At 38.9% G+C, this 13,596-nt stretch overlaps 1 protein-coding gene across 6 annotated transcripts in view; it reads right to left on the bottom strand.

Annotated features, from left to right (window-relative positions):
- Positions 1–13,596, bottom strand: part of TDRD1 (tudor domain containing 1) — a 59,373-nt gene that overhangs the window by 23,399 nt on the left and 22,378 nt on the right. For 5 of the 6 annotated variants that reach the window (XM_081955654.1, XM_081955659.1, XM_081955657.1 and 2 more), the window contains 6 exons: positions 11,151–11,319; positions 4,515–4,601; positions 3,654–3,830; positions 3,204–3,311; positions 2,079–2,249; positions 357–599 (listed from right to left, as the gene is read on the bottom strand). In XM_081955654.1, coding sequence (XP_081811780.1) covers positions 357–599; positions 2,079–2,249; positions 3,204–3,311; positions 3,654–3,830; positions 4,515–4,601; positions 11,151–11,319 — 955 coding nt within the window. The remainder of the gene's footprint in view (positions 1–356; positions 600–2,078; positions 2,250–3,203; positions 3,312–3,653; positions 3,831–4,514; positions 4,602–11,150; positions 11,320–13,596) is intronic. The other variant, XM_081955656.1, reaches the window with a different exon arrangement.

Raw genomic sequence — 13,596 nt, 5'->3', positions numbered from 1 at the left:
CTACAAAATGAATAATTAGCCTGACATAATATTTCTTTGCAGAAATAGTGCTGGGTTTCATAAACTTTAAAGTAGGAAGATTTTATCTTGGATAGCTAATTTATCTTCAGAGAAAAACCATAGTTTTTGTAGGTCCCACCCATCATGGCAGCTACTTTTTAAAACCATACCTTGGTCTCTAAAATCCAAATTTGTTTCTGACCCTAAAAAAGTACCTATCCTTGTCCTAGTCATTATAATTAAGACTAGTAGTTTGTATTAAATCACCATTGTTATTAAAGTTATCATCCATATACTATAAAAATAATTTGAATGCTTTAATATGAACTCATTATAGTAATAACTTATACACTTACCATTTGTTTCTTTCATTGTTTCATTTTGTTTCAAAACAATAGGTGCTTCTTCCACTGCATAACCTAACTCTAAAAGACATTTAGATATATTAATTGATGGAGTCACAGATTTATCTGTAATTTCTACAACAAAAGTGTTCATTTTTTTGTCAGTGACTTTTATGGCAACCACTTTATTCTGGACCAGTTGCTTCATGGCAAAAGTTGCTTCTGCCGGCCAGGTCCCAGATACTGGTTTCACCCCTGAAAATAGAAGGATAATTTTTTAAATGTCATACATGAAAACAGACTACCTAATTTCTCTGCAGCTGAACTATATCTCCCAAGCACTACTTTTTAAAGAACAATCCAATATTGCAATACATTTTAGGGATTTTCATTATCCTTAGGATATTGGCTTGCTTACCACTTTATCATGTATTTCACATTTCTATGTTCTCTTTGTATGCATCCAAATAGAAACTATTTTTCATACCTAAATAGTGCTATTGAAGATATTTTGTTACATCTTAATGAAGTATTTACATCCCTTTTTGGCTGACAAATGAATAAAAGAGGATTCAGTGTGTCATTAAAGGATGCAGATTTTTTTTTTAACCAGGTTGGTTTTGATCCTTGTATTACACATCTGTTTAATTTAGCAGGGAGTGTCAAAGGTACTTTCCCACTAAAGGGAACACTGGGAACTATTGACTTACTTGAAGCAGCTGGTTTCAACACATGTGCATTACAGCTATCTCCATAATACAAACTATCTTCACACATGGTATTGGTGCCATATTCAGTGAGCCCTAGATCTTGCTGAGCCAGTACTCTTTTGTCTTACCTGGACTCTGCATTTGTGCATCTTTAATTGCTTAGGCTTTTTCAAATATAACAAAAATATCTTTGATATGAACTATAAGGGTTAAAGAAGAGATACTGTCTGTCGTTATTCATGTAAGAAGCACCTACAAAACCAACCGAAGGGCGCTTCGGATTGAAAGGATTTGCCAGTGACAACACTGTTGTCTAGGGGACACTCAATTGGCAAAAATAATGCAATCTTTGGGGAGGTTCCTTGTGTTCTCCCACTGGTCAAAGCGTCACTCAGCTCAAGCCATATTTCCTGGGGTACTCACAGATTACTATAAAAATATTTCTCAGAATTTACAGAGAAATAATGAAAAAATATACAAAGTAATTAATATTGTGCTAATGTTTTCATCTATCCATACAGATTTCTTATAATTTTATGGCCCTAATGCAATTCTGATGAAGTTGCTCTCTTTAATTATAAATAGCTGAATTAGTCAACAGGACTAATTTGTTCTAATTAGACAGTCCTATTGTGTTCAAAAGCAATATATACATTTTTGCTGAGTGTATTCAAAAATACTTTCTTAAAAGAATGATATACGTATCAATACAATTGGTATATACCATGTATTACAGAGGCACAATTAAAAAATGAAGCATTAAGGCAGGGGTTCCCATCCTTTTCTATACCGCCACCCCTAGAACACTTCTGATATATTCCCAGAATCCTTAGAAAAGTAAATAATTATTTGAATATAAACTATAATTTTGAAACTTCTAAACCCAAGTTTTTGCACCCCTTGGAATATTGTCTCGCCCTCCCAGGGAGTGCGAGAACACCTGGTTGGGAACCCCTGTCTTAAGGATTTCTTTACAATAAATCATTGTTCCATCAATACTGAATTATAATTATTTGTTTCCTACCTGCTAGGGTACAATTCATAGCTTGCATTGGTAATTCCATTAATTTCTGAACAATTGGTCGAAGTCTATTTAACTGTAGCATTTCAACATTTCCATAATCTATGTATCCCACTAAAGCAATTTTCTCTGAAATAAAGGATATCACTGTTGCACGATACCACTGGTTATCTTCTGAAGAAAAAAATGTGGAAGTCAGTCATATTTAATCTTAATTATTTCTTCTTTAAAAGTGTATCAGTGGTGATACAATAATGTTAAAATACAATATAAAATAAAGTTTGATGTAATAAATAAAATCACAAAATAATAAGGTGCTCTATACACAAATAGAGATAATAACAATAGGGACAGTTCTAATTTATCCTCTTAAAAAACAAGGTACACCGAGCCTATCAGAAGGCCAGCAAACATTTTATTGCCTATTTTAAAATGAAAATATTTGTGCTTCAAAAGACGATATGGTACATGAAATAGAAGGGAATAGAGAAAGAGATTTGCCAAAAGCTGCTGAACCATAGTCAAGCTTTACATTTTATAGTAGCTGAAGTTTCAGTAACAGTTTCATACTATTTTTGTTTCCCTTCTAATAGTTCCATCTCAGTGCTAATGGTAAATCTGAAGCTGGAATTTTATAAACCACTTATCAAACTGGGTTTTAGAAAACAGCACCCAAGAGAATGGATTTATTTGTGGTCATATAATACTTCTAACGCCGGTACAGATTTCTTCAAAGAGGGCTAAATGTCTCATTATTTAATAGTGTATTCACATCCTAATTTTTTACCAATAGTTTTAATTTGTTTTAACTTCCTGTGATAAATGCAGGCTAAGAAATCTAACAGTCCAGCTTTTGCTTACTTTTGTATCATTAATATAAAATTCAAGCAAGTTTATGTTCAAATTGCATTATAAAGCCTAAATAAATACGTATTAGCGGCTAACCATTATTCTCGCTGTTTCTTTTCTATGCTGAACATTAGATTCCAAGTATTTTAGAGGTTTGATTACCTATTCTTTAAATAGACACATAATACTAAGGATTCCTGATTAGTACAAATAGAAATGATATAATAATATTTGTGATAATAATAATGAATATTCAAGCAGTCTCTTCCTTCTCCATACCTGTAAACTGAGCACAACACACATCTCCTACTGCTGGGCAAAAATCTGGGGTGATCGAGGTATTTTCACAATATTCACGTAGGGATACTTGAAGTTGAGAAAGTTTGCCTAATAACACATATACTTACATGAAAATTGCTATATAAAAAAGAGCAAAAGATGTTTAAAAAATACATAGTTTTAGTAACATTGCCCGTTTTAGCCTACTAAGACTTTCATTTGGACCTGAAATCAATTATTTATATAGCTCATGATAAATTATAAAACAATTTTCAGACTGTATTTTACATTTTAATGCTGTATCAGCCTTAAGTTTACCTTTTAATGCTGTTCTCTTCCCATACTCATTTATCACACAGAAATGTGTACATCCTATCTCAATAATTTATTAAATGCAGAAAATATACAGGTGCACAAGTATTTATATCTCAACATAAAAGAAGGACTTACAGCCATTTACTGTCTGTTGACAAAAAAAAGTTCCTGGGTTTTGTACGTGGGCAACCATGCCGAAAAATGTATGTCCTATAGATACTGAGACAATCTTTGGAGTTAAGCAATCAGTATGATCCAGTTCTTTCCATTCCACTTTCTTTTCTAGAACGGATTTTTTCCCCACAGTATGATCTAAGGGAAAAATGATACTTAAAATCTGATTTGCAAGGTCCAGTTATATATTTAAGAATCTGTGTAGAAAGATCCGTCACCTTCCTAACTAACCACTATTAAAATAAGTATCTGCTATCTATTATAATATTCAATCTATGAATGCCAATACAATCAAACCAGAGTTTACAAAGGTACATGAAATTCATTAAAGGGAAAATATTCCCTCCCACCATGAACTACAGAATATTGGTTGCAACAGTGATAAGGAAAGGTGTACTATCACAAAATCCAAATGTTTTACAGGACTATATTGTCTCTGCCACAATAGCAAAAATTGCTGTCTTATGGAAAGGACTTTTACGCCACTGATTCTAATAAATTACTGTCAGTCCTACAAAATAGACCATATCAGGAAAGTGATCTGATTATATTCCTTTCAGATGAGGTATGAACTATTTCCTACTAGTTGTCCATTGTCTCAAAAATTCAAATCCTAGTTCATCTCTCAAAAATGTGTACCTGTTCATTCATTTGCAATTTTCTTTTCTTTTCCAGTCCTCTTTTATAGATTAGATGGATCGATGAGAACCCCAAAATGATGTACTTCCTTCCTAGATCTTCAAATGTTCTATAGTAGTGCATATTTTTTGACATGAACTTTGCCTGATTTCATATACGGAAAAAAACACCCAATGAACTTACCCATAACTGAAGTTTCCTTCTTAATATCCTTCTCCTTTGCATTCCGGTCATGCATATTTTCCAAAATAATTTCATGCAAGTGTTTACCTATTAATACATATACTACATATATAACCTCTAGTTTATACGAAGATATTTGCAAAATGTTTTCAAAGCCACAATTCTGACTTCTTGAAAAATCATACCTTATCCAATTTATAGTTTAGCAATAGAAAAAAATATTGCAGATGAAAACTCTGCTTATATCTTTATAAAACAAACATTTGCATCTATCTAAGAAAATAAAACAAATACATCAAAAACATAAATCTATTTCAGAGTTAGCTAAAGATGTATGAATTAATCAATATTAACTATTCTAAACCATTTTTTTTTCAACACAAATTTTGAACCATCTTCCAAAGGATCAAAAAACATTTATATTTTTTTCATAGTACAGTAGAGATGCAATATGTTTGGGAAATGTTTTGTTTCTCATCTTCTGTTCTAACTAAAGAAGCTTCTTGGATGAGAAGCAAAAAGTTTTCAAAGAAAAAAACCAACAAAGTCCAGCTCCCTTTTGGAAAAAGCACCTTTAGGACTATATGTTGGCCAGGTCTTCCCCCAAGACAGCATACCGAGCAATAGGGGATCTCCCACCAGCAAACAACTGATTATATTGCCACAGCTGGCTATTTAGCCCCAGATTTGAATGGGAGCAACAAGGAACAACCCGAGGTGGCCCTCAAATGATTGCAAAGCCTTCAAAAAAGAGGGACCTCAATGATGGCTTCATGGTAGGAGCTATCAGAAGTTTGGGTTTTCCATCTTTTTCTTCAGCTTTTTGTTTATACCTTTTAAATTTTTTCTTACTATTTGATCTATACTTTAATCGACTGGTTAAATGCAGATTCATTTCTATAACCCTCTGCTGGATTTTAATATGACCTTTTTTCATTTTCTTACTGTTTATTTTGGAACTCTAAATTATGATTTCACATTTGTCATAAGGAAGTCAGTGGTGACAGAACCCAATCTGGGGTAGTTTGATCTGATTTACATTTATATCTGATTTTACTTTAAGGACTTTGTTTTTACTAGTTTTGGTCTTTTTTTAAAAAAAAAAGTCCAATGCAGAGAAGAATGCGTAGAAAAATGTGCACATGCACAAACCAGTAGTAAAATAAATTGAAACCCACCACTGGTCTAATGGAAAAATTACATTTTAATTACTTATTTGGGGAAATTTTAGCTAAATTTTTATCTGTGGATATTTTGTTTTGGGATTATATGTTGGCCAGTAAGTTTGGGAAGTTGAGTGTCAATTCTGAAGAAAGACGTTCAAGAATTGAAGGAAGATTTTTAAAAACTTCAGATTTTTGATATTCCGAATAAGAAGAATAGAAAGGAAATATTGAAACAATCCTAAGTTGGTGATAAGGCAAACTAAAAAAAAGCGTGGAAAGTATAAATGTTATTTTATACTGTGGCAGTCCCAATGATTTAAATGAGATTTTCTTCATAGGAAGTATATTAAGATGTACAAAATTAATAATAATAATAATAATAATAATAATAATAATAATAATAATAATAATAATAATAATAATAATAATAATAATAATAATAATAATAATAATAATAATAATAATAATAAAAATAATAAAAATAATAATAATAAAAATATTTATTTCTTAGCCGCACCCTCTCCCGAAGGACTCGGGGCGGCGTACAATGAAACATATGAAATAAACATATGAAATAACATATGAAATGTGGACAGAACAAACATATAACAGAGACATATACCGAGACATACACAAGGAGGAGGTCGGCTGATAAATAAAACAATTAAAATACAGTATTTAAAAACCCCTAGATAATTAAATATAATTAAAATACCCAGTAAAAACCCGTCAGGAGCGATATGGTTAGATCAGCGGTTCTCAAATAGTGGGGCGCCCCCCCTGGGGGGGCGCGAGGCTCCATAAAGGGGGGCGCGAAAGCTCCCTTTCCATCTGGGTGCAACGGCGTGGGCGGCGTGGGCGAGGCATAATATATCCCGCCTGGAAGTGGCAGCACTTCGGACTGTGGATTTTCATTGGCGCCGCGGGCTGGAGCTGTGCACAAAGCCTGCTCGGGCGGGGGTGGGAGGGAGGGAAGCATGGCTGTCCCAGGCTTCCCTCCCTTCCCCCCCCCAGCCCAAGCAGACTTTTTGCACAGCTCCAGCCCGCAGCTCTGATGAGTCTCTGAGCAGTCCCCAGCGCTGCCACTTCAAGCCGGGATATATTCTGCCATGCCCTCGGCGGCGTCTTTATGCAGGTAGCTCGCCTCCCCGCCAGCCCGTCTGGAAGCGGAAGAGCAACAGCCGCTGTTGGGGAAGGGACAAAGGGGCGGCGGTCGCCCGATCTTGCCATCGCCACCCCTTCGCCCCTGGTAACGGCGACTGTTGTGCTGCTGCTTCCAGCTGGGATGCTGGAGGAGCTGCTGGCAGGGAAGGAGGGAAGAAGGGGAGGAGGGAGTAAGGATAGACAAGCAAGAGGGAAAGAGGAAAGAAGGCAAGCAGGCAGGAAGGAGGCAGAAGGAAGGAGGGAAGAATGGAACTGGAAGGGAGGCAGGGAAGGAGGGAGAGAGAAAGGAAGGATAGGAGGATAGGGAAAGAGGAAAGAAGGCAGGCAGGCAGGGGGAAAGAGGAAAGAGGGAACTGGAAGGGAGGCAGGAAGGAAGGGAAGGAGGAAGGGAGGGTGGAAGGAAGGATAGACAAGTAAGAGGGAAAGAGGAAAGAAGGCAAGCAGGCAGGAAGGAGGCAGAAGGAAGGAGGGAAGAATGGAACTGGAAGGGAGGCAGGGAAGGAGGGAGGGAGAAAGGAAGGATAGGAGGATAGGGAAAGAGGAAAGAAGGCAGGCAGGCAGGGGGAAAGAGGAAGGAGGGAACTGGAAGGGAGGCAGGAAAGAAGGGAAGGAGGAAGGGAGGGTGGAAGGAAGGATAGACAAGTAAGAGGGAAAGAGGAAAGAAGGCAAGCAGGCAGGAAGGAGGCAGAAGGAAGGAGGGAAGAATGGAACTGGAAGGGAGGCAGGGAAGGAGAGAGGGAGAAAGGAAGGATAGGAGGATAGGGAAAGAGGAAAGAAGGCAGGCAGGCAGGGGGAAAGAGGAAGGAGGGAACTGGAAGGGAGGCAGGAAGGAAGGGAAGGAGGAAGGGAGGGTGGAAGGAAGGATAGACAAGTAAGAGGGAAAGAGGAAAGAAGGCAAGCAGGCAGGAAGGAGGCAGAAGGAAGGAGGGAAGAATGGAACTGGAAGGGAGGCAGGGAAGGAGGGAGGGAGAAAGGAAGGATAGGAGGATAGGGAAAGAGGAAAGAAGGCAGGCAGGCAGAAGGGAGGGAGGTGCAAGGAAGGAAGGAAGCATAGATAAGCAGGAGGGAAAGAAGGCAGGCAGGCAGGGGGAAAGAGGAAGGAGGGAACTGGAAGGGAGGCAGGAAGGAAGGGAAGGAGGAAGGGAGGGTGGAAGGAAGGATAGACAAGTAAGAGGGAAAGAGGAAAGAAAGCATGTGACTACGGTGGGAGACGAGGAAAGACCGGTGTGCTATGTTATGCAGAGGTCTACTTATAACAATTTTATAGACAAATTATACTATTTACAGTCGCGCGCGGGGGGGGGCGCGAAATGTTTTCTTCTTCCTGGGGGGGCATGACAGAAAATAATTGAGAAGCACTGGGTTAGATCAAAGTTGAGCCAGGCCAGCTGCTTGGAAAAGGTGGGTCTTAAGCTTAATACGAAAGGAGCGGAGGTCAGAGGTATTCCTAATATCCGGAGGGAGGTCATTCCACAGGGCTGGGCCCGCCACAGAGTAGGCTCTACTCCTAGGCGCCGCCCCCCGACACTGTCTAGTGGACGGCACCTGGAGGAGGCCCTCTCTGTGCGAGCGGATTGGTCGCAGGGATGTATGGGGCAGAATACGATCCCGCAAGTAACTAGGTCCTGAGCCATGGAGCGCTTTAAAGATTATTATCAAAACCTTGAAACGCACCCGATAGACCACAGGAAGCCAGTGCAGCTCGTGCAGGAACGGTGTCACATGGGAGTAGCTAGTACTCCCCATAATTACCCGCGCGGCTGCGTTCTGGACCAACTGTAGCCTCCGGGTGCATTTCAAGGGAAGCCCCATGTAGAGAGCGTTACAGTAGTCCAAGCGAGACGTCACCAGCGCATGAGTGACTGTGCGTAAGGCGTCCCGGTCCAGTAGGGGGCGCAATTGACGCACCAGGCGAACCTGGTGCAACGCCCCCCTTGCCACGGCTGTCACATGGTCATCCATGGACAGCCGGGCATCCAGGACGCCCAAATTGCGCGCCCGCTCCACGGGGGCAAGTTGAACGCCCCCAATGGCCAATGATGGAATTAATTGGCTGAACCGGGGAGCTGGCACCCACAGCCACTCCGTCTTGGAGGGGTTGAGCTTGAATCGGTTGTCATCCATCCAGATCCGTACGGCTTCCACACACCGGGACATCACTTCGATGGCCTCGTTGGGGTGGTTCGGGGTGGAAAAGTACAGCTGAGTATCATCAGCGTACAGATGGTATCCCACCCCGAAACCACGGATGATCTCACCCAGCGGCTTCATATATGTGTTGGAGGGGAGTGGCGAGAGGACCGACCCCTGTGGCACCCCACAAGTAAGGGGGCGTAGGGTCGACCTCTCTTCTCCTGCCAACACACGCTGTGTCCGGTCAGAAAGGTAGGAGCCAAACCACCGCAAAACGGTGCCCCGGACCCCCAACCCCTCCAGCCGGCGCAGCAGGATACCATGGTCGATGGTATCAAAAGCCGCCGAGAGGTCTAATAGGACCAGGATAGAGGAACAACCTCTGTCTCTGGCCCTCCAGAGATCATCCACCAACGCGACCAAGGCCGTCTCCGTGCTGTGACCGGGGCGGAAGCCGGACTGGCGCGGGTCTAGATAATCATTTTCCTCCAGATGTCGTGGAAACTGGTAGGCCACCACTCTCTCTACAACCTTCGCCAAAAAGGGAAGGTTGGAGACAGGACGATAATTGGCCAGCTCCAAAGGGTCCAGGGAAGGCTTCTTGAGCAAGGGTCTCACCACCGCCTCTTTCAAGGCGGCCGGGAGAGACCCCTCGCTCAGCGAAGCATTCACTAGGCCCAGGAGCCAGTCTCATGTAACCTCCCAGGATGCCAGTACAAGCCAGGAGGGGCACGGGTCCAATAAACATGTGGTGGGTCGCAGTCGTCCACGCAATCTGTCCAAATCCTCGATGGCAACCAAGTCAAACTCCTCCCAGATCGATACCTCAAGACTCGCCATGGACGTCTCCATTGGATCACTGACAGGAACCCAATCTCTCCGGATTTGAGCGATTTTATCCTGCAGATATTTACCAAATTCCTCTGCCCTGCCCTGTAGGGGGGCCTCCCGCGGCCTCTGAAACAAGAGGGAGAGGGACACCCGAAACAGGGCGGCAGGGCGGTTCTCCGCGGATGCAATGAGAGTGGCACAATATTGGCGTTTGGCATATTGGCGTTAAATATATCAGTCTGAAAACCAGTAACTTGATTCATGAAAACATTGAAAGATTATAAAGAAACTAATACAGTAAATCAAAGTGCATGTAGAATTAATTCTGCCTAGTTTAAAATTTACTTCCAATTTGGAACTGTAACATCAAAGAATTATTTTTAATAATCTTGCCTTCTTTATAGTTGTTTGGCAGACATTGCTACCTTTGTAATATTTGACCAACTACAGAATAATTTTTAGGATAAATATTGTATTACAAATTAAGCAATCCACAGATTGACACGGTATGTATGCTGGAGTACTACAGTAATGCACATTTCAAAACAATGATTTGAAAGAAGTTATTTGGATTTTCACCAAAAAACGATTTGAAAGAAGTGCTTTGAAGTTACGTCAAAAACAATGTATTTTTTATATTAACTGTAAGCCTACCTTTTGTCAGGTTTTGGTGGGGGGAGGGAGAGTCTATTTTAGAGTCACATTAACTTAAATGAGAGGATTATTTAAAACACCATCTTTTTTCAGGTTTATATGAAATTATGAAAAATTGACCTAATGCAACAGACAGCATTCATGTGAGCTTCTAAACCATGGACCACAGGTCACATGTTGTACCCCCAAGCAGCAAAAATACATGCTACTGAATGCCTCCAAGCTTCACTGCCACTATCAGCTCCAGTTCTTACTGCTCCACTAACTAAACAGCTGATCAGCATGTGATATCGTTTTTTATGATTATTTTTAATTTATCTACAAATTGCGTAGACCTGTTCTAAATAATTGCTTTCAAATAATTTTAAAGACTAGAATTGCAAATTAAGATATTTTTTTTAGGAATAAAATATAAATATACTTGACTGATGTGAATGATTGCAAAGTGGGAAAAAATTGCTTATTTATAATGCCATTGATAATCTTGTGGAAAAATTAAAGCACAGGAAACAAAGATTTTTTACGCAAAGTATTCTTTTCTCTTTCAACATGTTTTCTGACATAGTAACAGAATAAATGTAGATTTTGTAAAATTCAAGTTTGTTCACTAAACTTCATTGTAGGAATCCTTGTTTAATAAACAATTGTTATAACAAAAATATAAATTATTACTGTTATCTAAACTTACCATAATCTGACAAGACAGCATCTACTGTAAAACAAGGCATATCGTCCATCGAAACATCAGTGATAATTAATGAACAATATTTTCCTATAAGAATTGGAGCAATAATATTCTTGTAGTTTTCATTCCACTGTTTTGTATCAAGAACATTAGCAATGCGACACTTAATGGCCTAAAAAAATGTAGGTTAGAAAATTGGTTATCCTACTTTAAAAAGAATTTAAAACAGCACACTACTATTAGAATATATATAAGCTCTTGAATAGTGAAAATATTGGGGGTGGGGGATCATGACAATTACTGTATTTTTAAAAACTCTTCTTTTAAAAATATCTGAGTTTGCAGCTATTCCACTGTTCAATGCATCTGCTTAATCTCATTCTGCATTCAGATTACCAAAAATGGAAATCAACATTTATAGATTCTTGAGCAAGAATCAGGATAAAATTTATTGCATCAAAAATCTCTCATAAGTACAGCACAAATCAAAAATAGCTAAACTTTTGATCCATATTTAATAAAATTTCCAAATATTTTGTTACATTAAAAAAAACAGGTTATAGTATTTGTACTAGAGGACCCATTAGAATCCAGTCGGAAATTAATTCAAAAATTAGAAGAATGGTTTATGGTTTAAGGTTTATTAAATTTATAGACCGCCCCCTCTCTCCATAGGGACTCGGAGCGGTGTACAGACCCGTTCATGTTCAAAACAACAAAACATAACATAAGACATCAGACAAAAACAACGCACACATACCGTCTGTATATAAAACCCACAACCAATTTAAATAATTAAAAACAATTCTAAAACCAGTTTAAAACCCCAATTATGGCGAAGTGGCAGGATTAAAGATCAATAAAAACAAAACAAAAATGATAACCAAGAACATGAAAAAAAGCAAGAAGAGGAACTGGAAATAACAACCAGAATGCAAATAACTAAGAAAGTGAAATACTTGGGGATCTGGGTGTCGGCAAAATGTTCCACAATTAAAGATGATAACTATAATAAATTAGTGATACAAATAAAGAAAGAGTTAGAAAATTGGAAAAATATTTAACTATCATTCATGGGGCGTATAGCGACAATTAAAATGAATATTCTACCAAGAATCTTATTCCTGTTGCAAGCCGCACCTATTAATCCGGGTAAAAAATTCTTTCAAGAATTAAACAAAATAACCGCTAGGTTTATTTGGCAGGGACGAAAAGCGAGGATTAAACTAAAGTCAATGCAAGACAGCAAGGAGAGAGGAGGTTTAGCATTACCAAATTGGGATCTATACGCATCGGCAGTATCAATAACATGGGTGAAGGATTGGATAGAGCTAAAGAATAAAAGAATTTTGACTTTGGAAGGCCATGATTTGCAAGCAGGCTGGCACACATTCCTATGGGATGATAAAAATAAAACACACAAATATTTTCAAAATCATTTAATTAGAAGAGCGTTATTGCAAAAATGGCTCAAAATAAAAAAAAAACCACTATGTGAAAATTCCGAATTGGCTATCACCGACAGAAAGGACGACTCATCCAAATTTTATAGATTTGAACAAAATGCTAAGATATAGAGACTTAATTTAATTTAATTTAATTAGCACTTCTAGACCGCCCCCTCTCCCAAAAGGGACTCGGGGCGGTGTACAGTCCATATCAAAAACATCATACATAATAACAATTAAAAATTATTAAATGGATAAATACATAAATAAGAGGAGGATAAAATAGAGAGAACTGTAATTGCTAAATAAATAATTTAAAATATACAAAATTTAAAACCCCAGTGTCCTATAAAATTAAGTCCCCTAAAAAACCAGTAGGAAATATATTGATAGACAGGGAAACTTAAAAACAATTGAAGAATTGGCAGAACAGAACATGAAAGTTGACTGGCTAACTTACTTCAAATCAAAACTAAATACAATAAAGATACCAAATTATATGACATTGAAACAGAACCACACGAATTGGATAAAATCATTCAAAGCTCAGATAGAAAAATGATAGGGAGAATATATAAATTTCTCCTGAAGTGTAAAATGGAGGAGGAAATTGTGAAAGAACAAATGATAAAATGGGCGCAGAACTTTGGATATAATATTGAATTAGACAAATGGGAAAAATTTTGGGGAACAAACTTAAGGTGTTGGTTATCATCTTTAAAGCGCTCCATGGCACAGGACCTAGTTATTTGCGGGATCGTATCCTGCCCCATACATCCCTTCGGCCGATCCGCTCTCACAGAGAGGGACTCCTCCGGGTGCCGTCCACTAGGCAGTGCCAGCGGGCGACGCCCAGGAGTAGGGCCTTCTCTGTGATGGGCCCGACCCTCTGGAATGACCTCCCCCCTGATATCAGAACCACCACCGATCTCCGCTCCTTCCGTAAGAAGCTTAAAACCCACCTGTTCAATTTAGCCGGCCTGGCCTAATCCCAGCTTAGT

The sequence above is a fragment of the Natrix helvetica genome, assembly GCF_964273705.1.
Source record: "Natrix helvetica genome assembly, chromosome: 5".
NCBI classification, from domain to species: Eukaryota; Metazoa; Chordata; class Lepidosauria; order Squamata; family Natricidae; genus Natrix; species Natrix helvetica.
This window is presented reverse-complemented; position numbering and strand designations above follow the sequence as displayed.